The 26917-nt window shown below is 45.3% G+C and overlaps 1 protein-coding gene across 3 annotated transcripts in view; it reads left to right on the top strand.

The window, feature by feature from the left end:
- Positions 1-26917, top strand: part of LOC119459014 (glucoside xylosyltransferase 1-like) — a 276245-nt gene that overhangs the window by 34977 nt on the left and 214351 nt on the right. For all 3 annotated transcript variants that reach the window (XR_007467937.1, XR_007467936.1, XM_037720862.2), the window contains exons 2-4: positions 16133-16341; positions 18213-18360; positions 22209-22340. Coding sequence is in view for 1 of the 3 variants with exons in the window: in XM_037720862.2 (XP_037576790.1) it covers positions 16151-16341; positions 18213-18360; positions 22209-22340 (471 nt within the window). In the remaining 2 variants the exon portion in view is untranslated. The remainder of the gene's footprint in view (positions 1-16132; positions 16342-18212; positions 18361-22208; positions 22341-26917) is intronic.

Below are 26917 nucleotides of genomic sequence, written 5' to 3'. Positions count from 1 at the left end.
CCCTGTGGCATACAAGTATGCTAATACTGATACCGAAGAGCAGTGGCACAATGAGTTTTCCTACTTGCTGTTTATAATTTTCATTTGTGTATTATCTTTGCAATGTACTTCATTTAAATTATAAATGTGGCTTCCTTCTGTATTTGTGTGAAATCTTCTGGCTTCTATAGGTGCACAAAACACTGAATAAACAATGAAACAATTACTGTTGTCATAAAAATGCGCTTTCCATAGTGCAAGTACACCAGCAACACAATGAATCCACAAGTGCAAATGAATGCTGCCATTTTTCCCTTGCCGCTGTGTATTCAGTTTTCATGCCGTTTCACACTAGCAGAGGAAGAAGGGTCCCCCTGGCAGTGTTTGATTCTAGGACATAATTATGCTGTGGGGCTATACTCGCATTCGGAAACAGCTGAATAAACTCTAGATAATGCACAAATCCCGTCCATTTGCTTTATTATATAACGAAAATGGATCTCCGAGGCGCGTCTCAACAGCGTCGTCGCACCACACAATCTTGCAAAATAGTACACGTAAATCTTAATAAACGGCGATCACTTCGGCGTTTAGAATGCAGGCTGATGCTATTTATTTCTCTCAAAATGAAACACGCCCACCAGAGCCTTTTATTAAGCGAAAATGCGACAAAAAAGTGTCCTTCAAAACATCTCGTTTCTTCCTAGGTGCAAGACAGCGGGACGAAAAATTTGCAAGATAATACGCACCACAGCTTAAGGTGCACAACGGCTGATTTGACGAAACTTGAGTACGTAGCAAAAATAGACCACACTCGGGCGTCTGGACGGGTTTCGATCCGCGATCGCTGGCAACTCCACTAACCGCGGTGGTAAGCGCAAGTGACGCCTTGAAAATTTTCTGTCTTCATGAGTCAGACGCCCCAGTCTTGCTCCACGTTTCAAGGCATCGCATTTGAAGCGAAGAACGACACGCGCAGTAGCAGAAAGCCACCACCCGCATACGGGCCTCCAAGCCTGTGACGGCAGGCGCCACTAAAAGTTACCACGTACCAAACAATCACGAATGTTCCGGCAACCTTGGGGGCCTATTCCGCCCCAAAAGGCACCGCGCACGCGGCCCCTGAGAGAGGGAGGGGTGGCTTCAGAGGAGGTTGGCTTGCCGAGGCTAGCGGAAACACGTGACGCTTCCTCCTAGTATTTTTACCTCCATGATTGTGACGGCTCGCTAGGGAAGCAACTGCTACGTTAGCCTTCATTCAAGTTATACTGGCGGTACGATTATAGTTTAAGAGGATGTAATAAAAGGAACTATTAATTGGTAGTAGTTCAAGGAAAGTAGAAAGGTTAGCACGACTAAGATCCCATATTGATTAAGTATATTCAAGTTTAGAGCGTCTTGGAGAACAGTAGATGTTAAACCAGATGGTACTTTGGAACATTTACGCCGTAAATACTAGCAATGTTAATAACGTGCTCTACATGAAAGGTCCATGTTAGGTTGGTTGTGATATGCGCACCAAAATATTTAAACGACATGATAAAATGTAAGGAGACATTCTTAGTATGGTAAGTGCGAGGGTTGAGATGGGTGCGAGATACGTGCATTACATTACATTTGTTATTATTTGATTCCATTGCCTCTTCCCGCAGCAATAAACTATATTATTCACATCATGGTCCCACGATCGTCACAATGAACAATTTTCTGGAAAATAACAAAAGCATCTGCGAACAAGTGTATGTTAGAGGATGTTATAGATGTAAGAACGCTAGTATAGATAATACGTGTCCCAGCACAGACCCTTGTGATACACCGGATTGAACTTCACTGAGTGGAGGGTTATGACCGCTTGCGGTAACGACTTGTTACCGATTAGTACGGACATGTTCAATCTGTTTCAGCAAGTAAGGGTGGGTATTCAGCAAGCGTCGTTTAAAAATATGTTTTCTGACCTACCTTAAAAACTTTACCACAATGAAAAAAACCCGAGTCACCGCAGGATGATTGATCTAGGATGTGATGGAACTGATGAGTAAAAGGTACAACTTGAGTTTCACAGGAATATTATTTGCTAAAAGGAAGCATTTTCACTGCACAGGAGTTCGTATTTCTAGGATGAATGTCATCAATGCCATATGTTATTCTTTAGTGATGACCTCTGCTGGGTTTCATGCAGAATATTCTACAACGGTTTAAAACAACAGTATGGTGATAATAAGAACTAGTTACAATAAATTTTTAATTCAAGAAAGTGACACGAAACCTTATTCACTGCACTAGTAGCGTGTTATAAACGCCTGATCCTCTGCACACGTATAAAATGTTTTGCAACGGCGGATGAGTTAGCATCGCTAGATTTCATCAGTGATTTAACGACACATACATGCATAGATAATCCGCCTATCCCCTTGTGCTGCATAATAAATTCCGATGTTGCGGCTGGCATTCAATCCGCGTCTGCTTCATCAAGTATGACTCACATCGGTAAAGGTCAAATAGAAACGCATGACAAGTGCACGCTGGGCCAGCTATCCACTTCCACGTAGCAAACGGTGTTGCTAAATGCATTTGCAACGGTAAAGCGCACAAATTCGCTACTCTATATTTATATGCTTACATTTAGAAGTGGAGAGGGGGGGATGCGCAATGGAGTGGTGCTCAGAATGAGCTACAAAAGCCAATAATGTGTCGTACGATTTTCTTATTTTTTATTTTTCTTTGTCGCTGCGGCTAATAGCGCATTTACCCCTAATGTTGGGGTTGTGAACCTCAACAGCTGACTTTGGCCATTTGTTTACCAGTAAATATACTGAAAAGCCTCTGGCACAAAACATCTGTAATAATTGCTTCACGCGAGACCACGGTCCATTACACGGCAGCGGATACGATACTATTTACAATAGGTACGGATACGTAACTACTTACAATAGGCACAGCTTAAGCAAATTCAACAAAACGTACTCGCACAGAGCGAAACAGCAATACACGTTTGAAAAAAAAAAACATACGTTTGCACAATTTTGCGCAACACTTTCGCAAAAACTAATAAAAAAAGACAGCAGAAAATGTGTTGAGGTGGCAAAAGTAGGAAATTTGCTGGCGCAAAGTTGGAATCAACTAGCGCAAAACAGGGGTAATTGGAGATCGCTGGCAGAGGCTTTTATCCGGCAGTGGACATAAAAATAGGCTGATGATTAGGATGGAATACCGCAAATATCATTCACTCCTTGCTCACAAAGACGAATATTCACTATTTTGGAGAGAAGAATAGCACCTGATCATTTCATTAGGCAAGTTAGAGCATTCAGCACTAATTTGGCAAGAGTTTTAATTCCGAATTTATAATTGCACAAAATTTTAGTGGACGCAAGTAAAAAACGTAATACGTTATGATGAAAAAAAAACAGTCTCAACACGTCGTAACGTAACCGTTTCCTATTTAAACGTACTCTTTTTAATTTATTAGGTAGTGTAGGAATGTTATGCCTCAGGGACGTTTGTAATGTGTGAAAAATTGCGGTAGTTTTAATGCTTCTGGATCTCGTGTGCAATTGGTGTTAGTGCGGGTTCGAAGATACGCAGTAAAGAAGCCTTTATCATTAGACTGCCTAAATATCGAGCGCTTCTAATAACTTACGCTCATGACTATTAGCTTCTCGAATCCCAGTGTCGGCGATAAACGCGTTTCCTGGTGTATAATTAAAGTCAATGTTCCCCATATGACGTACCACTTTTTTAGCAGTACCAAAAGTATTTTTATGTAACTTTTTTGAAAACAATGAGGCATTTTATTTCTTCTAAGGCTTTTTGTGTGTTGTTACGCTTAGTCTTCATTCTATATATCATCGGCCGCAATACCTTTTCGCGTGTTTATTTTTTTGCGCACTTCTGTAGATGGCGACGGTGCAATTTACGTTTGAGATATCATTTTTTCATTGCTTAGACTTTCGTCGATTCCGCACAGGAATGCGCTCAATACCCGCATTTCTACTCGGCCAGCCTTTCACTCAAACAGCCTTGTTGAATGGCACATCGCACGAATTTGACGACGGCCTTCTCGACGACTTCCACGCGTTTAAGTTCATATAGTTGCCAACTTTCTCTTCGGCACGTCGTAAGGTCTATTCTTCAGCTCTCATTGTGAGAGCGAGGCAGCTACCCAGACGTTTCATTTACCCCTGGAAAAGCGGACACCTGCTGACACTGCTGCTCTGTCGTGAAAAATCACTGCAGCTGGGGTTGTGTGAGAGGAAAATGTCATTGTTTTATAGTGCTGGCGCGACTCCGTAGTACCAGACGATCCTCTGTGGACTATATGTGATGGTGATTGTGGCTGTATTCAAGACTGCCGAAGCTCAGGCCAAGTCACAGTTCGTACCACTACTTTTGTCTATTTGTTGCCCCGTTTATTCTTTCGTCTCTTTTTCCTCTGAATCGGGAATTTCAGTTTCTTTAGCGTGTTATACTACAGATGTGTATATGAATGACTTATGGTTGTAGTAAGCTTGAAGAGCGTGTCCTTTTCCCCAGGAAAGTGCAAGATCATACACATTGAATTTACGTTGTGTAGGCGTCATTCCTAGCCAACATTGCAGCACGGCGGTTTTTCTCGTTTTGTACAGCACTCTGATACCATTACTGTATTCTACCATACTATTTTACAATGCTTGGATTGGCACAATTCCTATATTATCTAGAGAAGCAAATATATTTGTAATCTAATATGTGTAACGAGCGCTACGCCTCACACTCGACTGTACGTAGAACCGGTTTTTATGTATTTTGAATTCTAGCTCAGGAAGCAACTTGCGTTTATTAGCTTTGAATATACGGGTGCACGAGAATACAACATCTTTCTCCAATACACAAATTACATACTGCAGCCTCTGGAATTTAATAATTCCCAAAGAACTAAGTATTATTTGGGGGAATGTTCTAGGCGATATTCAAGTCATTTGCTCATTGCGCATCAGATGGCAGACTGGCGCAAGTGTCTGGATACACTTGTCTGGCGCAAGGGATACATTTGTAGAAACCCGCGAAGAAACGCACGAGAAAAGCGGTCGATGAGCAAACATGGCGTTTTAATGGAACAACAGTGATGATGACGATGATGATAGCAGGTGAGCGAGGAACAAGTTTGTACACACTCCCCGCCCAGACATGAAGGGTTATTTACGTCTACTTGGCAAAGAGATGGTCGGGTTACACCATTTTAAAATAGTCGTGAAGTTCCAGTGGGCCAGAGAATCTAAAGGAAGCATCGCACGGACGGCGTTGTTCAATGGTTCATGTAAATTCGCCTTGTGATCTGAATTCACCAGGATCTGTTCCCTGTCCGTGGGTTCTTTCCGAAGGTACACTTGTACTTTGTTCCGTGGTGTCAATTCTGCGGTGCATACGTAGTGGTGTTAGACGACATTGCTCGACGTTGAACATCAGAAGCTGGCGCTTAGTATTCTGTGGTCGTTGCTTGATCTTCCTTGAAAACGGTGTGAACGTCGTGAAGAGATGTGCAGCGGCGGCAAAGCACTCGGTGAAACGGACAAATTGTTCTGTCTTTGCACCGCTTTGATTTTGGGCAGATATCCGGTCTCTGGTGGATCGTTGTTCTTGCTTCACTGGATATCTGCGGCAGTAGTAGTCTTAATAGTCGGACGTTGGTTGTTTGTTCCACGTAAGATTCTTTGAGAATTAAGCACTTGGCCCTGACAGCGGGATATACGTTGATTGCGCAGTGACGATAGGACTCCTGTTGTCGGCACCGCAACTGGCGGGAATTCATTTCGCTTTGGTTCATGTATGCGCCTTCGTGGTCATCAGTACAATGAGTATGCGTGCCATTGACTGGACGACACCGTGACTCTTCGGTGAAAAAAAATGAGGTCTTCGTGCACTCTTGGTCTGTTCATCAGATACGTTGTCGAACCTCGTGTTGCTATTTGAAATGTTCGCATGTCTGGCACATTGCACAAAGGCTCTTTTGGTATCCCTGTGGCTACAGGAGCAATTTCTTGTTCATTCTTGCGCTTCCGACGCGTCTCTAAAGTCCAAGGTGATGACATCAGTTGATAGCTGTCTTCGGTTCTATCATAGACTTCACTAACCACATTGATACCGGCTTTACACACGCCAATGTCTTCAGTAGGTACTGCTATGCCATTTAATATTTCTGCCAATGGGCCGTTCTTTCTTTTACTTTCTTCAGTGCAGTCATGGCTGGTAGCTTCGGTCTTACAAACTTTTACCGGTTAATTTTTTTCGGAACGCTTCAAGGCACAAGAGTAATAAGATGGTCATTCCACTTCCAGAGATCTGTGACACGTCTTCACTGTTTACATTCTGTCTCGAGAGAATCTGAATAGCAAGGCGGAGTTTAAACAATTTATTCATGTAGTCTGCCTGAATAGTATGCTATTCGTATATGTCATCGTCAGAAATCCGTACATCAATTTTTTCGTCTAGAAAACGAAGCTTCTCCTGAAGCATTTCGAGCCGGCTGCTCATGAGGTGAAGTTGAGCCGTTGTGGCCTCACAGAGCGCCGTGTTGATATCGTCGAAAATAAGGATTACCGTCATTCTCATAAATGTCCTATTCATGGTCATCTCGGCCTCCTTGTAGCAGGCGATTGCCGGTGGGTGGATCAGGGCCGTCGGAAGCGTTGATTCCGCTCTTCCCGGTGAAGCAATGCGGGGATCGTCGTCAATTGGCCCTGGGTGCTGTGCGGTCGTTGAATAATACAGCTCCCTGGTTTCACGACACCATTTCGTAGAAACCCACCAAAGACCACAGAGGAAGAGCGATCGATGAAGAAACATGGCGTTTTTTTTTAACAACAGTGACGATGACGATGATGATAGCAGGTGAGCGAGGAAGAAGTTTCTGCAATACGTTACAATACTACAATTAGACTTGGACCAATGACCTTTTCTCTGTCTATTTCAGATGTACGAACAGGGCTGCAACATTTGCAAACAGGCAGTATAGTGGCGCTTCCTTGGAACCATACTATTTTCTGTCGTGCAGAGTAAATCCACGTGAACGTAGTAGTGAGCGGTTTCCAGAACTATGGTGTTTCATGGCATCGTAACATACCCGCAGGTCATCTAGCGCAGCAAGGAAACAGACGTCCGCTAGTCCTGCATTTCTCTCGTGCGCCACAATGGCGGTCATAATACCAGCGTTAACAACACACAGTTGTCCTTGCCCCCATCGAAATGCGGCCGCCGTGGCCGGGATTCGAGGTCGCGGGATCGAATCCCGGCCACGGCGGCCGCATTTCGATGGGGGCGAAATGCGAAAACACCCGTGTATACTTAGATTTAGGTGCACGTTAAAGAACCCCAGGTGGTCCAAATTTCCGGAGTCCCCCACTACGGCCTGCCTCATAATCAAAACTGGTTTTGGCAGGTAAAACCCCATTATTATTTTTTTCCTTGCTGCACTTCATGAACAAAAATTGGATAAATTTGATACTGCATGTTATCAGAGATTATTCAGGCACTCGAGCTATGTAACATTTTATGTGTAGGAAGTGCTATGTGTAGGAAGTGTTTTATGTGTAGGAATCAAATGCCTTAGTTTAAATGATGGTATGAATGTTTTTGGACTGTAGTACATTCTGCGCTTAATTGTCACAGCCAAGTGTCTTGACTATGCCTGTTGGTATAGTGCCTACCAACTAAAAGCAAATATTCTCTAAAGAATTATCAATATACTACCAGTCGTGTCTTATATTTACGCACATGACATGACTTTGCGGCGAAATACTTGTAATGTATTTTAGGCCAGCGGCTCAACCAGAATTACTAGTACAGTGATCGTTACAAGGAACAAACAAGTTAATGAGCAGAGAAATCAGAATTAGAGAAAGTGCTGGAAATTAGCTCTAGGAACTCATGTATAGTACTGCCATATAATAACCAAATTGCCAGTTTCCTCAAAAAGTGTTATTGTCTTGACATTTAATAACTTCGTTATTCAAAAAGTGAGGAAGTTCATAAAGCTGCCACGTATACCTTGTAATGGCATTGTAGCACGCAGATGTCTTTAGACATCTGAAAGGCACAGAAAGATGTGCCCGATAGTCGGGAATGTAAAACACTGGTTAAAGTGGTGTAAGCCAAGTTTCGGAGATCTGGCAAGACAAAACGGTGCATCGCACTGAGAGACGCGCAGCAGAACCCGTGATTACCAAATGTTTTTATTTTTTCGCTTAGATCCGGCTTTTCTTTTTTTTTTATTTTCCTGTGTTGCCCTCGGCCGTACGCTGCTGGAAACGTTTTGGAAAGGTGCCAGGGCTTTCGCCGGTTGATTTGTGTACCTGCGTGCAAATGGAGTATGCGTCGGTTGTCCGTTTCGTGGATCGCGATGATTTATTATTGGCTTCATCGGGGGCAGCATGTCCTTCCTGGAAGCCACGTAGCACTCACCGACTACTGGGTGAGAGGCCTGACTGTGCTGCTGTGCTTACAGTGCGGCCGCTGAAGGCACACTGAGCTCCGTGTGCCAACGCGCGGCTGCTAAGTAATTTGTTGCCGCTTATTTCTGCACATGGTTTGTATTCCATTTAAAAATTCTTTAGACATTTGGCATATTCAAGAAGCCTTCAGGCGCAGCCTTCTGCGTAAGATTTATCTAAGTGGCGCATTGGTTTGCATCAGCAGCTACAGCCACAGATCATTGTTAGCATCTAATATTGTATAAACGGCGCATCGCTCATATGAAATAATGTCAAAACGTAGCAAAACATGCATATCTGCGCATATGTGCCGCGTTGTTCCACCTAACGTTGGTAATATCAATGAATGTATAATGGCTTAATCGTTGAAATGTGTCGGGCAAAACGAATAATTCTCATCGATATCCACCGTTCGTTTATTCGACTTAATCGATTAGGCCTGTTTGATTAATTGTTTTCGAGTTTGACAGGAGTGGCGCGAAAATTTTGAGATCGTACTGGAATCACGGCGCACGAGCGGTGACCATTTGTCTGTGGTAGAGCGACTGTCGACTATTTTCCTAGTCCCGAGTGATGCCGTGCCGAACGCCCCCACTCTCTTCCCTCACACCACCCACGCCACCCGTAGCCGGAGGCTTGAAATGCGCTCGCTATTCAAGGCGTACTATAGCAAGCCAGTCGTTGATCGTCGTGCCACTCCCAGCCCTCTAAAGACGTGTCACAGCATGCGCGCCGTTTTGAAGCCTGAATTTTGACATTGCGATGGAGTTCATGTCGATTCCAGCAAATCTATAACGCCCGAGCAACTATTCTCGCCTGCTGGTTATGTGGTGATTCAAAGAAGGTGTCGGTTTGACCCAAACATCCCAGCCAATTGACGATTCCGTCGTCCTGTAGAAAAGAGCATGTGGTGTAAAACCTTTAACCAGTAATTTCCGTTTCCACTCTGTATACTGTAAGTTTCTGCATATTTTAATTGGACTTCACCTTTAACTTTTGCCATTTTTTTATTTCTTGTTTAAAACGTAGCAGAACATGCATATCTGCACATATGTGCCGCGTTGTTCCACCTAACGTTGGTAATATCAATGAATGTATAATGGATGAATCTTTGAAATGTATCCGGCAAAACGAATAATTCTCATCGATATCCACAGTTCGTTTATTCGACTTAATCGATTAGGCCTGTTCGATTAATTGTTTTCGAGTTTGACAGGAGTGGCGCGAAAGTTTTGAGATCGTACTGCAATCACGGCGCACGAGTGGTGGCCGTTTGTCTGTGGTACAGGAATTCACTAGTGTCATGTATGTTATTTTATTCTACAATAAGTGCCATTTTATAACATATATTGTTCATCTTTTGAAAAGCCACCAGTGTAAACTTTATGTAGTCGTTAAGAAGTTAAAGATTATTCTTCATCAAACGTGTCTACACTTATTTTTCAAACTTAGTTCCACCTCTCAAGCATTCAAATAGGATCATAAAAATGAAGATAACTGTGTTTGAACCTTTTTAAAAGTGCGTGGCAAAAATTTTTGAATAATCAATTATTAAATGAAACACCCTGCATAGAAATCGATTAATCAATAAAGGCTAAAATATTGAGCGAATAATCGTTATTCAAATAAGAATAATAATATCCGACCCCTAGTTGCACCCTGAGACAACTCAATAAGAGGGAACGAGCCCCTTGAACATTGGCTACTCAGAACCAGAGACACATATTACGCGATGTTAGTACTGGTTCTTGCTTTTCTTTAACTCCATCTGCACACGCTTGGCGTTTCCAGGGATGCCTCTGGACAGATGCAGTTCACCAGTACGGACCCCTACACAAAATTGATCCATCGTGTGACTTCTACATGCCTACGAGGCCTCAATAGACAAGACCAAAAATGCCTACACCACCTCAGACTAAGCGTCGCCTATACTAACTACTTCAAGTGCAAGATACAACTGACTGACTCGACAGTGTGCTTTCAATGTAACGCCGCTGAAGGCCTGCAACATATTCTGTGTGACTGCTGCCGCTACGCGCCAGAGAGACATTCTTTGAAGGCGACATTACACCTTAAAAAATCAAAGCCCATTTGTTAAGGAAAGATGGTTCAACGCGAAGATTTCGCTCATGCAAACTGAATCAAAGTCCAAAGCCAACAACCACCCAAGGAACCCAAAAAAATGCTGAGCGACCCTATGCGATGCATCTGCGATTTAATTGCTTGTTTGGGATTGCATTTTTTAACGTTGTAGTTGAATGAAGACACATTTCCTTAAGATGCATAGCCTTTATTTTAGATCACGTAGCCGTTGATTATACGCACACAATCACACTTTCATGGACTGCATGCCGTTGCCGATGCACGGGATCGGCCTTGCGGGCATGATCGCGCTGACCTTACGTTCGCGTAAGCATGAGTGCGATCCTTCTGCCGTGCGTGGCACTCGTGGTCTACCCATGGTGACGGCCGGGAATGCATTGCGTGACACGCGTAATGCAATGCAGATATATACAGTTCGTCTGGGTAGCGTGCCGTTGCAGTTCCCATTGTCCTTATCGGTGCAACTGCGAATCTAAACTGTAGTGTTCTACGATTGTGTGCGCTGATACGCAGATTGTTCTATCGTGTGCGCGGATGCGCCGATAGTTCAACTGTGTAAGTTGGCTTTCCTGCAGTGCGTTTTCGGCGCTCACGGACGAATCAGTGAGACATAGAAAGCTTCGCTTTAACAGGACTCGAGCATGGAAATGCGCATATTATCGGCCCATGGCAAAGCACGACCTGCGCGTACGCGCCACGAAAGCTCTGCTAACGTTCTTGCGGGCCGCGAGCCTTAGCGAAACTTTGTAAATAGTGTAATATATATATATATATATATATATATATATATATATATATATATATATATATATATGCGTGTGTGTGATTGTATCTACTGTGAAATGTTTATCACTGTATATGTCATAATCATCACGCAGCACCTGGAGTATAGTATATCCGGCGAACGCCAGGATAACATCTCCATAATCTCATTAAAGCATGTTTCTCTCTAACTTCATCATACTTACACTTTGCGAGTTCCATAACGTATTACTAGAAAGAACTATGCTCGAATTGGAAGTCATTTATCGGCCAAGTTGTTCTATCGCGGAAACGAGGATGCCATCGCTGACACCTTTGGTAACTGAGCGAGGCGGATGTTTATGCTGCTGTGCAGAGTGCCCCATCTCTTGCTTCCCGCTTCACGTAGAGGTAAACAGTGTATCTCTGGAATTAATAAATGTGTCAGCATAACAGCACGAAAACACCCACCAATCTACGTACCGGATGCGACTGGCAGCCTTCGGTAATGGGGACGTACAGGTGTTGGCGCAGTTAGCTTTGTGTCGCCGCATCCCGGTTGTTGTGTGCGCGCCATGCGAAGGGAAGAGCAATTGATTTCAAATTGCTAAGGCCAGAACTGAATTATAAATAAGTTTCCTTCGTTCTAACTATTTTTCACGTATCACTTCAGGTCCGCCGATAACGGGTGCACGAACTCAACGACTTCGCTAGGCCTAAACTTTGTTTAACAGGATCAACATGGGCTCAACATCCATGTGTACCACCTGAGAGGGCAGAAGTTTCTGCATTAGAACTTAGAAAGCATGTTTAGACTTAATTTGAGCGTGAATAATTATATATGCAAGCGAAGGCGCTGCGGCAATCACGTTGTCAGTGTGGCGGCCGATCGCGCGGATAGGTTGAGCGATGGTCGGCACGCTGATTTTCGCGGCGCCGTTGAGGCGAAAGCATGTCACCCAACAACTAGAGCTCATCGGTTGCGTCGACGTCAGCCTGGTAGATAAGATGGTCTCAGCGACACACTCTGATAAATTGACGGCCAATCATTGGCGTCTGCTTCATTTCTTGGTCTCGTATCGACCCATGCGCTGTGTTACTGCGTCTTGAACGAGTACGTGAAGTCAGGCACGCGCTGCCACCACCAGCAAGAGACACCTAAAGCTTTCGTCTTAAAACCAAGTGGGGGTGTACGCGGAGTCGGTTCTGATGCGGTGCAACAGCGTCGCTTCCTCGCGGGTAAATCCATAGATCACACAGGTTTGGTGGGGATTCTTCTGGATTGCCCTAGAGTGATTGCGGATTGCATCCTTAGAGTTCTGAAATATGTTTGGCGCTCTCACTTTCGGGATGCATGTCAGCGCCAAGGCGAGCAAAAACGTCAGCTTTCTCTTTGTAGTTCTTCGGAACAGGTATAATCGCAGCTTTGTACTTCTCCGCATCGATTTCCTCCAGTTGATTTTTAACGTCTTCTAATTCCCGGCTGGATGCTTTTCACACCAATCAAGAATTCTAGCAGCTCGCGCAGTTTTCCTTCAGTTTAGTTCTGCTTATACTTAAGGAGGCTACTTTTTTTCATCGCTGTTATTTTAACCCTCTACCTAAATTATTCCCATTCTACGGCCAGGCTGGTTGGCTACGCCGTGCGTATAGCTTCTTCAGTTCTGCCGTTACTGCACTAACAATGTCTTCTTCCTCACGCAGCTTCACATTAAGCTCCCACAAGTTTCAGCTCAGTCGGCTTTCTTCCCTGCCTCCTGCCAAACGCGGCAGTTGCCAATCAGTGGTCACCAAATTGAACGGGTTTGAGCTCATACTCGGTGCACAAATGGATTAATTCAGTTGTCATATAAACTCCATCTAGTCTGGCCTGACTGTCACGCAGGAAATGAGTGTACTGAGGGCGAGTGCCATTGGAAAAAACGTTGCCAACGTCTTCTAAGCTGTTAACATGCACTATTTCAGACAGCAACTCAGCGCTTTTGTCGCGCACTCTTGAGTTCTTCGAGCGATCCTCAGCTGCACAAACACAGTTAATGTCGCCTATGAGTAATACCACTTTTGCACAGTTTAAGTACGTTTTGAAGCGATCAAAAACGGATCAACGCTTTCTTTCGACGTTTAGTGCGTACGCACAAATGACGCGGTAAGCTAAACCAGAAAAAAAAATTCAATTCAAAAACCAGAAGGCGTCCACTTTGGCACGATTCGACCATCTGTACGCATATACCCAAGTTATTGCGTATGAACAGAGCGCAACCATCTGAACTACCAACCGCATGACACACACATACATCGCAATGGGCACGAAAACTGGACACCATTCGGTCCGTCTCTTTCTGGCTCTTGATTTTTCTTTGTTGGACTGCTACCAAGTGCAAGTCGTTATCTAGCAGTAGGCGGTTTTGTTGACACAGGCGCCTTCTAGCACCCAGGCCACGGACATTTAAGTTGCTGCTCGTAGCGTTGTTTCAATATTTAAAGCCATGTCTGAAAAAAAGACCCTCCCAAATGATGTCCATTGCCGTGAACGACATCCCCGCATTCAAAACATCATGCTGCCGTGAGCTCAGCCAGGGTCCCCGCAAAATAGCTCCACATACTCGAAAAGAAAAACCAAAGTTACTTTAGCATACGCTAAAGAGGATGAAGGCGAAAGCCTGTGCGCTCACGAGACATTCATTACATAACTTGACATTTTCGTTCGAATGCGTTGTTACTTCCTGTTGTTTTCTCCCACCAAAGGTCGTGGGTTTTGAAGGCTTGGGTCTAGTTGTTTTGGAGGCTTAATTCACGTTACCCTAATTTACAGCAAACGTCGTGGGTTCGAATGCCTTAATTAACTCCATCTTAATTAGCATTGCCCTAATTAACACCAAAGGTAGTGGGTTCGACTCCCACCAAAGGTCGTGGGTACAAGCGTCTTAGTTAACTCTATTTTAATTTATTCTGCCTTAATTAACACGAAAAGTTGTGGGTTCGTCTCCCATGAAAGGTAGACAGTTCGAGTACCTTAGTTAACTCTATCTTAATTAACTGTGCCTTAATTAACTTGGCCATAATTAACACCGAAGGTCGTGAGTTGGACACCCACCAATGGCTGTGGGTTTGACCACCAATGGTGGCACCATCAATTTTGGTGTCATTGGATTTTGGTCCCACTGAAGGTCGACGGATCGACTCCCAGCAAAGGTGGTGGATTCGAGTGCCTTAAATAACTTTGCCCTTATTAAAATCAAAGGTCGTGGCTGCGATTCCCACCAATGTTCCTGGGTTCAACTCCAACCAAAGGTCGTGGGTTGTTCGGCACACTGATTTTGTTGGTGGCGGCGACAAGAAAGCCCGTCGCAGTACGACAACTCCCGCTCGTCGCTTGCATCGTTATCGGCCCGGTATGATAAAATGGTCTCAGCAATACACTGCGCTGGATAGTCGGCCAATCGTTGGCATAAGCGCCTTGTCGGTCGCGTATCAACCCAATGCTAACGCGCTTTAAACAAGTACGTGAACTCAGGCCCACGCTGCCACCACAAGCAAGTGAAGGCCGACGCTGCAAGAAGACTACGTCAGCAACGTGATGTTTTAAGTGTCGCGCAAGTGTAACGCAGGGGTTTTTCGTCAAATGTGCTAGCCCCCAATGAAAGGCGGCAACTTCGTGGCTCATGGGGCAGTCCGGACCACTTAGTAGTCCGGACGAAGCCCTGGCCGCTTTTCATATTGATGTGGATTTGCAGTCTCACGCTACGCATGTTATCGGTACAGCACCGACGTCGAGCTACCAGTGGAGTTTGAACGTGGTACACGCCGGGACACGGCACGCGTGTTTGGAGCAGTTTGCGTGTGAGCGCTTTTTTTTTTTTCGTGGCATTATCCCAAGAGATCGGGCCACGCGGCGGCGCGCCCGACCCTTCCGAAACGTTTTGCGAACTAATGCGCTAGGTCAGGGCGCATGAGCCGTCGCGCCGTGAGAAAAGGCGGATTACGTACAAACCCTTGGCAATCTTTTCAAGCTTATGTGAGAGCACATGAACCGTATGGGTTTACTGCTAGTTTCTTCGGCATAGTGGTGGGACTTGAAGTCCAGATGCGGGCAGATTCAATCATTTTTAGCAGCCCTAAAGGAGACCCACGATAAAGTTGAATCCGGGAAGCCGGCGTTCTTTGGACGAGCTAATTGTTGCCGAAAGCTGTGCTCCATTTTGTGACAGCGAGACTACTTAAGGCATAATTGAGAGAGTTGTAGGGAATACTGTTTTTAACTGTCACTTAATGCACAAGTCCCACAACTATGCCGGAGAAACTTTTCTCTACAATGGAGCCTTTGCCTAAGCGTGCATGCGGGAGGTTGAACCACTAAAACATTCAGCAATAAGTGATCTGTTTTAACTTTTTTCAACGAAGTTTATGGATAATTTTAAACCTTGTCAGAAACCTGCTATTACGAATTTGTGAACATATTGGAATAGAAGCGCAGAACTGGCTCTGTTTTTGTGAAAATGAGCTTCGGAAGAAACTATTGCGACCGAAGCAATTTATCTTGTGCAAAGAGCAGTTCTTGGCGAGAAAAAGCGTACTCATGGTATAGGACTTGCCGATATTGTGTGGCCGTAGCTTTATATGTATGGTATGCACATAGTTCTACTTAATAAAAACAAAGCAAATAGCACATGTGCACGCGAACGCAAGAACGCAAACATGTAAAATTAGATGTTATAGTGACTTTTTTTCTAATAGGAATCTCCACTCTTTTGTAATTAGGTCACATTACCAGTTTTGGTGCATGCAGTAAAACAATTTTTGCAATAATGAGGAGCATCTATATAGGATGTCTTGTATTTGTGCAGAACGGAACAGCGAGTGTCATGGCTGGTACCCGTCTTACGCACCTCCTACTCAGCGTGTGTGCGTTTGCAGCACTTGGCGGCCTTCTTGTGACTCGCCTTGGTTACATCATCGTGGATGTCAACTTTTCCCGGTTCCGTGAGATAGCCAAGGACAAAGTCCAAGATTCTGACGCCATCAGTGGCGTGGCGGCCGTCAAGCCCGCTGCAAGGTGAGCATTCCACAACTGCTCCTCGAGAAATTTATTTTTCTCTTACTTCGCGTATCTGAAAAAAATTGCCGCAGAACCCATCTCGCGATAGCAGTCGACGTTAATGCGATTAGCATTCAAACAATGTAGCGACCAGAGGTATATAACCAACTCGATATAGAGGAAAACTCCGCATAGTGTCCATGCATGGAAATCTGTGACGGCAAGGGCGCGGCCACGTTTCTACTCTGTGCAGGCGCGCAGGCGCAGATGACGAGATACAACTGAAATCAGAAGCGCAATCAACGCGATCCCGAGACTCTCAGTATGGTGGCGGCTTCTATTTCAGGCGCCTGGAAACACATCTTTTACCTCACCGTAAGCTTTAGATCAAAATTTCATAAATATCTATTGGATTTATTTCAAAGACTTATTATACAGATTGTCCATACGTACGTGCTACGTTTAAATGTAAATGCTTGTTTTTGCATCATGTTTTGAATATTCTTAGCGTAACGAAAATCAAACATGGCGGTGCCTTTGCGGCTACCACTTCTTTCGCCCAGCTTTTCCTCTAGAGTAGCGACCCAGCATATAGTCACGGCTGAAACATGTTATGTATGAGCTGTGTACTGTAGCCCGGATCCTCTCTTGCGCTATCTTCTGGACACTCTGTTCCATCTAGCGGAACACCGGCAACGCCCCCGTTCTTTTCCGTGGTCTCCGAGAATGCACCGGCGTGCAATCTCGGTTCAACTCAGGTTTCTTAAGGGTACGGCTCGCATAAGCCACGACGTATTCTTCATTCGTGGCTTTCCGTTGGGCCAACACTGCACCGAGGCCGACACCACTGGCGTCAGTGTGAACCTCTGTTGGCGCAGTTGGGTCGTAATGCCGAAGAATCGGCGGTGAAGTCAGCAACCCACGTAACCTCTCAAAGGCTTCATCGCATGCTGTGACCAAGCGGAAATGCCTTTGCTTGCGGTAAGCAGCTTCGTCAAGGGTGCGATGATAAAGGCAAAGTTCCGGACCAGGCGACGAAAATATGAGCACAGGCCTATGAAACCTCGCAGGGCCTTGATAGATGTGGGCTTTGGAAACTCTGCGAATGCGCGAAGGTTGTCGGGATCTGGAAGGACGCCGTCTTTCGAGACAACGGAACCCACGACAGTTAATTTTTGGGCAGCGAAACGGCACTTCTTGAGGTTGAGATGTAGGTCAGCTGAAGTAAGACAGGTCATGGTGTCATGCAGACGGACGATGCGTCGGAAAATCCTTTGAGAAAGCAGCTATGTCGTCCAGGTAACATAACCAAGTCTGCCATTTGTGTCCGCGAAGGATGATATCAATATTGCGCTCGAAGGTAGCGGGAGCATTACAGAGCCCGAAAGGCATAACGCTAAACTCGTACAGACTATCAGGAGTGATGAAAGCTGTCTTTGAGCAGTCCGCCTCAGCCACAGGAACCTGCCAATAGCCAGAGCTGAGATCTCAAGACGAGAAGTAGTCGGCACCTTGCAGAAAGTCAAGAGCATCGTCGATCTGAGGCAGAGGGTACACGTCTCTTCTCGTAATCCTGTTTAGGCGGCGGTAATCGATAAGCCATCCTTTTTGCGCACTAGAACGACAGGTGATGACCGAGGGCTTTGAGAAGGCTGAATGACGCCGCGCTGCGGCATGTCGTGCACTTGTTCCGAGATGACTCGGCGATCTTCTGCGGAAACGTGATACGCACGCTGTCGTCGAGTAAGAAGCAACGTGCGTTACCACGAACCGGCACGCCGGTACTACATCACCAAGAATGCTCATGTAGTACTCTCAAGTACTACATGACCATTTTCTCCGAGACGGAATGTTACCCTAAATCTAGAACCACTTGTTTCGTTTTACAGCAAGAGAATGACCCTGGTGTTCGTCATATGCGAGGGCCATTTTGATCTTGGCATCATTGCGGTCAAGTCAGCTGTAGCCTACTCCACGTCAAGGCTACACTTAATCGTCATCGCAGATAAACGGAACGAGGAAAAGATGCGAAGAGAGGTAAGCATTCATGTATGTCGTAGAAGCCTTCTATTGCACAGGGCCGTCGCATTTCTTAAGCGTCACAAGGTTTCTATTGAACAAGGTCGAGCAGCGATTGTTGAGGATTGGTTCTACTAATCCACTGAATAGGCCAAGGAATTTCGGCTTGATTAACTCTCTATCAAGGGGTTAAAGGTTTTCTTCATTCCAAAAGCGCACGTGGGTCCTAGCTTACATAATTGATCTTTGATTATTGCGTGCTACCTACACCACAACATGCCGTGCCAGCTCTCCCAAGTCGCTGTCCTTTCGACCTATGTTTCAATTGCATTGCACTCTTGTCAACGTGTATTTCGTGATCCTTTTTCCACCACTAGCCTCATTGCAGCCTGAGTCTGAGGAGCAGGATTCTTCCCAATGACATCCACGCTGTCCTTCCTGGGTTTATTTCTTCTGTGTGGCATAGGACTTGGATGTGCAAGCATCATCGGGGCATAATTTCATCCCAGAACTTCCCTACGGAGTTGTTGTGGAGGCCTTGCTACGCGAAGTAACCTTGCCTAGAGTGCCGTCGCGCATAGGGCTAGGCTGCCCGGTAAAAGGTGTGCCACCTATATCGATGAGATCTTGAAGCTGTGCAAACTAGTACATATGCAAATGCTCCAGCAACATAATCGCCTGCTAATCGGGATCGCTAAGCACGTCTGACTGGCAAGGAAGCTTCGGGCTCAGTTTCAAACATTACAGGTCACTGACGTACTATCGGCCTCAAACGCGAACAGCCGAGCGCGTGGCCGAAGCATGAGTGAAGGCATAGTGCGCGCCGTCCAGTCATCCCCACTGACAGGCGCGCAATATCCGGTAAGACCGCACTGCGTGATGATGTTCCCCCTATAGTACGATATTTTCCTTTTAGTTCTCGTGTTCTTTTATTTGACAGCTAGAAAAAAAATTTAAGAAAACAGACCCTCAAATGTCCCAGTATCGGGCGAGTATTATCACCCAGTGAGGCGAAACCGGATGTCCTGTCGGCGTCAAGTGAAACGCGAACATCGGTGGGCGTGGTACTATTTGCACCGTCTAACAGTCTTCAAGCGACACTAAAGCTAAATACAAAGTCGTCGTGGACTGTTAAAATACCATTCAAGGAATGTCGCAGCGCTTGTTTATGCCAGGAAAAGACTTCGTTTACGAGAAACTCGCGTCTGAATGGTCCGCATACCTTTAGAGCAATTCAAATCGCCTGCCCCCTTAGTGGGGAGTGGTGACGTTGCATACGCTATCAGCGCCCTTTACTATCATTCGCTTTGCCTGCAAAGGGTGACGGCACTCTTCATACTGCGATATTTTGGCTTCTGACTTTTTTCCTTTTCCTTTTTCGCTTTCAAATAACAGAACCCGTACAGAAAAGAAAGTATCGCAGTATGGGGGGAGCATTGACGGACCGTGCGGTAAAACCGCATGTGTGCGTTAGTCAGTGGTCATGACTGGACAGCGCGTACTTCATTTATGCTTCAGCCCCCCGCTGCGCTTTTCGTGTTCCATTTCATGTTATTTCATTTCATTTTTATTTCCCTAAAGACCCCCGAGGGGTATTACATAACGGGTGGGTTTTTTTTTTTTTTTTTTACACCGATCAGTGCGATGATACATCTGTTATGCTATGCACGAAGCTTGATGGGCAGGTGATAGTGACGATGTTGCGAGAAAGGTCGTTCCACTCTTTTGCTGCTCTGGGAAAAAATGAAGCAGAAAATGTTTTAGTACGCGCACGTGGGCGAGAAACTTGTAGTGCATGACCAGTGCGGTGAGAACCACGATTGAAGACGATAGTACGTTAAATACTTTCAGAGCAGTACAACATTGCTGAAGTTGCAAAGCATAAAAGGAAACGCTGTTTTACGCATTGCATTCAATTTTACAACAGTTAATTACCCACATCATCAAAACTTGCCTTCAAACGGATTTCAGTATGTGCGTTGCATCTAGAGAACTGTACGGGCTGAACTTTTTCGTCCTTCGCGCGACCCGGGCCCGCCACTACAAGCCCGGGCCCACCCAATAAACTCAGTGTACCTGCCTTAAAAATGTCATTCCTTAAGCACGTGTGCACAGTCGTAATAACACTGCAGTCCCAATAAAACGTTGCAGAAAGGTTGTTTTTTTTCGACTAAGCATGCGTACAGCTAACATGAAAAGGCCGATAAAAAGAATGGCAGGGTTAAGAACGTCGGCCAAAGCATTTTATTTAAAGCTGTAATGCAAAATTGTCGTCAACACCAAGAAATACGCACGCTTGTAAAGTGGCAGGTTCGGCGTTACGCTCGGGCTCCTCGCACGGCGTTCTAACAATACGTGGAGGTGACATTGCTAGACACAGCACGCAAGGCAAGTGTTGCTGCGCAGCAGGAAACGAACAACGTGCAAGGAGACATACGAGACACGTCACAAGGCTGGCGCCACGAGGAATGTCGGCAATGACGTTAGCGGTGTCACGCCTCGGTGGTTCGCGAGCTCAGACAAACGGACAACAGAAAACAGCCGGAGTTTGTCAGCGCTAGGTTGAGCTCGACGCTTACTGACCTTTCCATCCAGATGGTGCGGTGAGCACACAGCTGCAGCAGCGCTAATGTATGCGCGCACAGTACTCAAGCCAGGAGTGAAAGAGCTGGCTCCGTCAGAGCTAACTGAACGGAATTTGAGTGCATCGTCTATCTTGCTACTAGGCGCGGAACAAGATAGAACGGCAGATAGCTCGGTCTCATAGCCTGCGTGGCACTGGGCGTTACTTGGCATCGACGCTCTTGCAGCTGAACAAACTCCGCACCTCTATATACCTATTCTAACCCTCCCAACGCGGGCAGCCGAGTTAGCTCGCCACTACCTTGAGAGCACCACTATGGCACAAGAAAATTATAAAGCTATATTAGGTGCACAGCAGCTAAAAGTACAAACGCGCATATCCTAATTTGCGCACGAGAATAATGGCGATAGCAAAAGCACTGCCACACCAACCTTTGTGAGTCCATGACAAAACGATTCTCATGTGTAAATTTAGGGTGCACGAAGAACATTGCGAATGCGGTTGAGGTGGAAACGATCTATGTTACGGTGCAGCAAGTATAACGTTATCTTCAAATAGGCAGAATAATTGAAAAGCAATAAAATAGAGCAATTGCATTATAATAATCATATCGGGAGTGAATAAATAGTACAATAACAAAAGTGGTAACAGTCGCCCCGCACCTAGAGATAGATATTACAGGTATTGCTTTTTTTCTGTTAACAGGACAAAGTTTCCTTCTGCTGAAAGAAAATTAATTACAAATCTATTTACATGCACTAAATAAAAACTAAACTGAAAAACAACTTCGCATTGCTATATTTTTTTTGCTGCAGTAATTCACCAACAGTTCTTCGAACTTCTCATTTGAGCTTCCCACAGGATGCTTTTTAGCTACGCAGAGTTCCCTGGTATGCCCGAAGGCCCGACCTAGATGAAAGGGCCTGGGCCGGCAGAAGCCCAGGGCTTCAAGCCCAAGCCCGGCCAAGGCCCGCCATCCGTCTGGCTCAGGTTTTCGGGTAGGCACGGGCCATTTGCCCTGGCCCATGCAGTCATTTAGTGAAAATTACACTTTTTTCTATATTGTCGCTTGCCTGATATCTACAGTAGAAATATTGTTCATTTTGTGAAGCAATTGCACTGAAATATCTCCTCCCATAAAAGTGTTTGTTGATTCGTCGACCTAGGACTTGGTATGCCTGAGGATCGCCGCATTAACGACTACTTTGCACAGACTATTTTTCATAACCTTTGGTATGATCCTTTTTTTTTGCCTTGGCTGCCACACCCGTCTTGCTTCAAGTACTCGTCTTGGCCAGATAGCGTCAAGAAGCGCGTCAGCTGTGACGTAAAGCCAGTGTGGTTCCCCAAGGAAAACTACTACCAGTGGTGGGCAATGTTCAGGCCTTGTACTACGCAGAGGCTTTTTTTACCGGTATGTATTTCTCTGAAGCTATATCCCCTTCAGGTACCCGTAAATTCTGTGCTTTGAAAATTTATTTACGCCAGTAGATCTTCAGAATAAAAAAAAATGTGCAGCTGTTGAACATATTCAGTATTTTCAATTCGCCAATTAGTTCTCAAAATTTTACAGAATTGGGCTCTAAGCGAGAGCACTCTACAGAAATGTAGGATTTAAGAACATCAATTATTTCATGTCTAGCAAGTGTCACTTAAAAAATATGACGAATGTAAAACGATGCTAAAGAAGTTACAGCCCTTCCAGCCTGTGAAGAGGGAAGTCCAGCGAAGCTGCCGCTCGATCTGATGGAATTTGCTATTTGGGGTTTAGCTATATTGGGGATCTGCTATGTTGAATTTGGCTACAAAATGGTAAACGGACCCCTTCTCTACGTACTCGGGAAAGAGGATTCGGTGCCGGCACCTAGTAGCACAATAGGGTATTTTTTAGCACTTAGACGAAAGCTATACAATGCCCGGCTCTGGAAGAACTGGCTCGGCGTCACCGGGCGACGGTGTTCCTACCGCGTTGCGCGGCATGGGATGCTTCAGCGTCTACGTACGACAGCGTTCCTAGCACGTTCCTCACGCTATTCTATGACGTTCCCAGACAAGAGTGCTCTACCAAAGCTCCTTATATACAACCAACGCTACCGCGAATTCCTCTCACACCCTACTCCTCCATTGACCTATTTTTTTCGTACACCGCCATTGATTGGCACTCCTCACGCTCTCTCTCTCCACCGCAAGTATTGGGCGGCGCCACTTACGTTAACCCCCTCTCCCCACCCTCCTTTTCATCTGCACCCCGTTTTCCTGGGTTCATTGCATGCTTCCCAAAATTCTCACAGGCTTGAGCTTTTTTTTTTCTACTCCTCTTCCACTAGGCCACGGGACTTTTCTACACATGGACACGATCTCTTAAAACCTTAAAGCCTTAACAGCTTTGCTGTAAAAGTACAAAGAAAGTGATACCGATATATCACGACGTGTTCACACCATCTACATTCCAACTTGTTTTACTGAAACTCTTTACACATATTGTTCGAACTTGCAGCCCAGATACAAGCAGAAGTGTTTCAGGATGCATACATGTTTTAGAAGTCAACATTGCCAGCGTTGCTCGCTCTTGACACATTCTCTTTGCCTGCACAATTCTGCAGCAATGCCTCAAGAAGATATTGAGAAATACCATAGATCTGCACATTGATTCACTACATACCTCTACGTCGAGCTTTGCAGAATGGAAAGAGCACCACCGCGGCAAAAAAACAAGGTTTTCTCACTCTTCACCACAGATTATTTGTGCCGGGTGCTTTCTTAAAGTTAGTGTCTTTAGAGGCGAGATGGTCACATCTTAGGCTTAGTGATTTCTTTGCCACCATGGCTCCAAAGTAATCTCTTTTCATGAACTTTATGCGCTAGAACGTAAAGAGCACTGCATAAGGGAACATAATGTCTGTGTTGTTTGCAATGAACTAAGCTTCAGCTAATAAAATAGGATAACCTTAAATAGCTTTAGTTAAATAGATTAAGCTTAAATAGCTTTAAGAAAAGCCGGCAGATCCCACGCCCTGTGGGAATCGATGCTATGCGAAGCAGTGTGGGAAGTTAACGAAACGACCATGAGAGCACCAAGACGTAGGCGGCTCTCTCATGACCCACATGACACGAATGTCATGAGCCCTCTGGAATCCCTTTAGCTAAACCGAAGAGACCTTAAGGCGAAAGCCTTAGTCATGCTCATGACTATGACTTCGCCCATCAACCTTTAGCCTTTCCCTTCACTTAGTACCACATCCGAACTCATTCCATTGGTTTTAGAGTGTTAATTTTTTTGCTGAGTCATGAGCATGACTATGACTTCGACCACGATCCGTTAGTGTTTACTTCACTTAGTGCCCACGTCCGAACCCATTCCAGTGCTTTTTAAATGCTAATATTTTTTCGCTGACTCATTGTCATTTTTGCTGAGGTATGCGCATGATTATGAGTTCTAGCACCATCCTTTAGTATTTCCTTCACTTAGTACCCACGTCCGAACCCATTTCAGTGGTTCTTGAGTATTAACTTTTTTCGCTGAGTCATTGTCATTTTTGCTCAGTCATGCTCATGACTATGACTTCTACCAGCATCCTTTAGTGTTTCCTTCACTTAGTACCCACGTCCGAACACATTTCAGTAGTTTTTGAGTGTTAATCTTCTTCGCTGGGCCATTGTCATTTACGTCATGACCTATCACTTATGTTTGTCATACACTCCTGTCATACTATGCCAATTTTTGTACCTACCAAGTTAACGAAACGACAATGAAAGTACCAAGTCATAGGTGGCTGTTTCATGACCCACATGACACGCATGTCATGACACTCATGTCATGACATATCATTCATGTTCGTCATATACTCTTGTCATAGTATGCCAATTTTGGCACATACCATGTTAACGAAACGACCATGAGAGCACAAAGACGTAGGCGGATAGATAGATAGATAAATAGATAGATAGATAGATAGATAGATAGATAGATAGATAGATAGATAGATAGATAGATAGTGTCAAAGTACCAAATTTTCGCCAAGGAAATGCTTCGCATATAAAAAACAAAATTCTAAGAACGTATGTTTAAAATGATGTTTCTTCCTGGGTTATAAATAGCGCAGTGCTTCCTATATTTACTCTTGTCGATTTCATCACTTCAGTGACACGCTCAACGTTCCCAGTTTCTTTTTTTTTTACTGTAGCAGCTATATTTTCTCACCACAGATGTTTACTCAAGAGTTGCCTGTCTTTTCCGTTTCCACATAAATGAAACAGAACTACAGTCAGATGTGTCAGAAGAGTCAATCAACTAAAACAAAGTACATTTTCTAACGTGGCAAATGAGTTAATGCGGGAAAGCGCATGGTAGGAACAAGCTTTACGAATCCAAAAGCGGTCTTCCACATGACAGCAACACGAGACTGTAATCAAAACTTATACGTGTGTCTGGGAAGGCAAGCTCCGAAGTGTGAAAAAACCAAAAATAGTCCCAGTCCGTGAGTCAAACCCGAGACCAACGCATTTCCGGCATGGAAGTTGCAACGTCTAGCCAGAGTCCCTCAGTGCTTTTCTGGTCACGAAAGTCTACCTTAACGCTATGGGAGAGCTTGCTTTGTTGTTGCAGCTGCCGCTGGACTGCGGTCTTGATAACGAAAATTGTTCTCCCGTTCACAAAGTGGACACTCGCGCCCAGTCACTTGCTGGCAGTTGAACCCACATACAAGCGTGCATGGTACACAAGAAAGAAGAATAAATTGCGAATACCTTATACTACCTTGCAGATTCACCAATTAAATTCAGCCAAAGCTGTGTTCATGACAAAGTTGTCAGGCTGTCGAACGCCGCTGGCGCTCACGACATGCCCGAGGAGCTTTAGCAATCCAGAACAAGAGTGGTACTAGAGTGTTTGAAACATAAAAACCGCCAACCGTATTGCATCTTCACTTTTTGCAATCGCTTCAAAAGGTTGCATAAATGGTTCGCGCCAGAGAACTACGTCGTCAAGGAGCAATTGATAGCTCTGCCCTTTCATTTCAATGAGAACAGGGTCCACAATTTACTGGAGAGTAGCGAGGGTCAGGCACAAATCAAACGCAGCCACTCTAAATAAGGAGGTAAGGAGTGGCCGCGCTCGTCTAACTCAATCGAGAGGCGAGCAATACTGGACACGCCGAAATCGATCTACGGAGTCGTCGGTGTGGGGCGTAGTTCGAAGTCCTTTCTCGTTAAGTTCTTCAGCTTTCTGCAATCGTCGCAGAAGCGTAGCGCCCCGGTATCATTTCTCAGTGTCACAACGCGGGACGCCCATGAGCTTTCGGAAGATTTTGTAGCGCCGTCCCCTAGCATTGATTGAACTTGTGTGACTGCTGCCTACAAATCACTTCGCGTTCTTTTGCCCACACGCGGTAGCGTTGCTAGTATTGTATTGGAATTAAGTCGCTGTGCCTAATCAGTCTGTGCATCGTCATGCAATTCTGGTACACCTATAGTTTAGATGAATTTGCCAGACATTCTGTGAATTCCGCACACAATTTAAGAGTTTGGCACACGTGGGCCATGAGACTGGAGCCCTCCCCCAGACGCTACTGCTGCCATAAGATGGGAGGGAGTTTACCCCCACAGGGCTACTGTTTTCACTTTTATTGAGATAAATAAAATATGGACACTCCAGGCGCATTTCTGCTGGCGTGGTCGCCGTCGGCGTCGCTGTGATGTACCGTTTAAAGTGACATCATCACTGTGTGCCGTATGCTGCATGTGCGAGTGAAGGCGTGCACGGCTGAGCCGACGATAGCCGCTTAATCTCGCGCGCGCAAGGGCAGGAAAGCAGGGACGAAGCGCGCCGCCTTCCGTTGCGCGCAAGGCACCGGGGGGAGGACAGGGAGATGGGGGGAGTGCTTTCTACTCGGGCGGCAGCTGCGCGGGCCTTATCTTGAAAGCTATCTACCAACGCGCGCAAGGCAACGGCTGGATGGGAGGTAGGGGGGGGGGGAGGCATCTTACTTAGGC

This window comes from Dermacentor silvarum, chromosome 7 (assembly GCF_013339745.2).
Source record: "Dermacentor silvarum isolate Dsil-2018 chromosome 7, BIME_Dsil_1.4, whole genome shotgun sequence".
Classification (NCBI taxonomy): domain Eukaryota; kingdom Metazoa; phylum Arthropoda; class Arachnida; order Ixodida; family Ixodidae; genus Dermacentor; species Dermacentor silvarum.
This window is presented reverse-complemented; position numbering and strand designations above follow the sequence as displayed.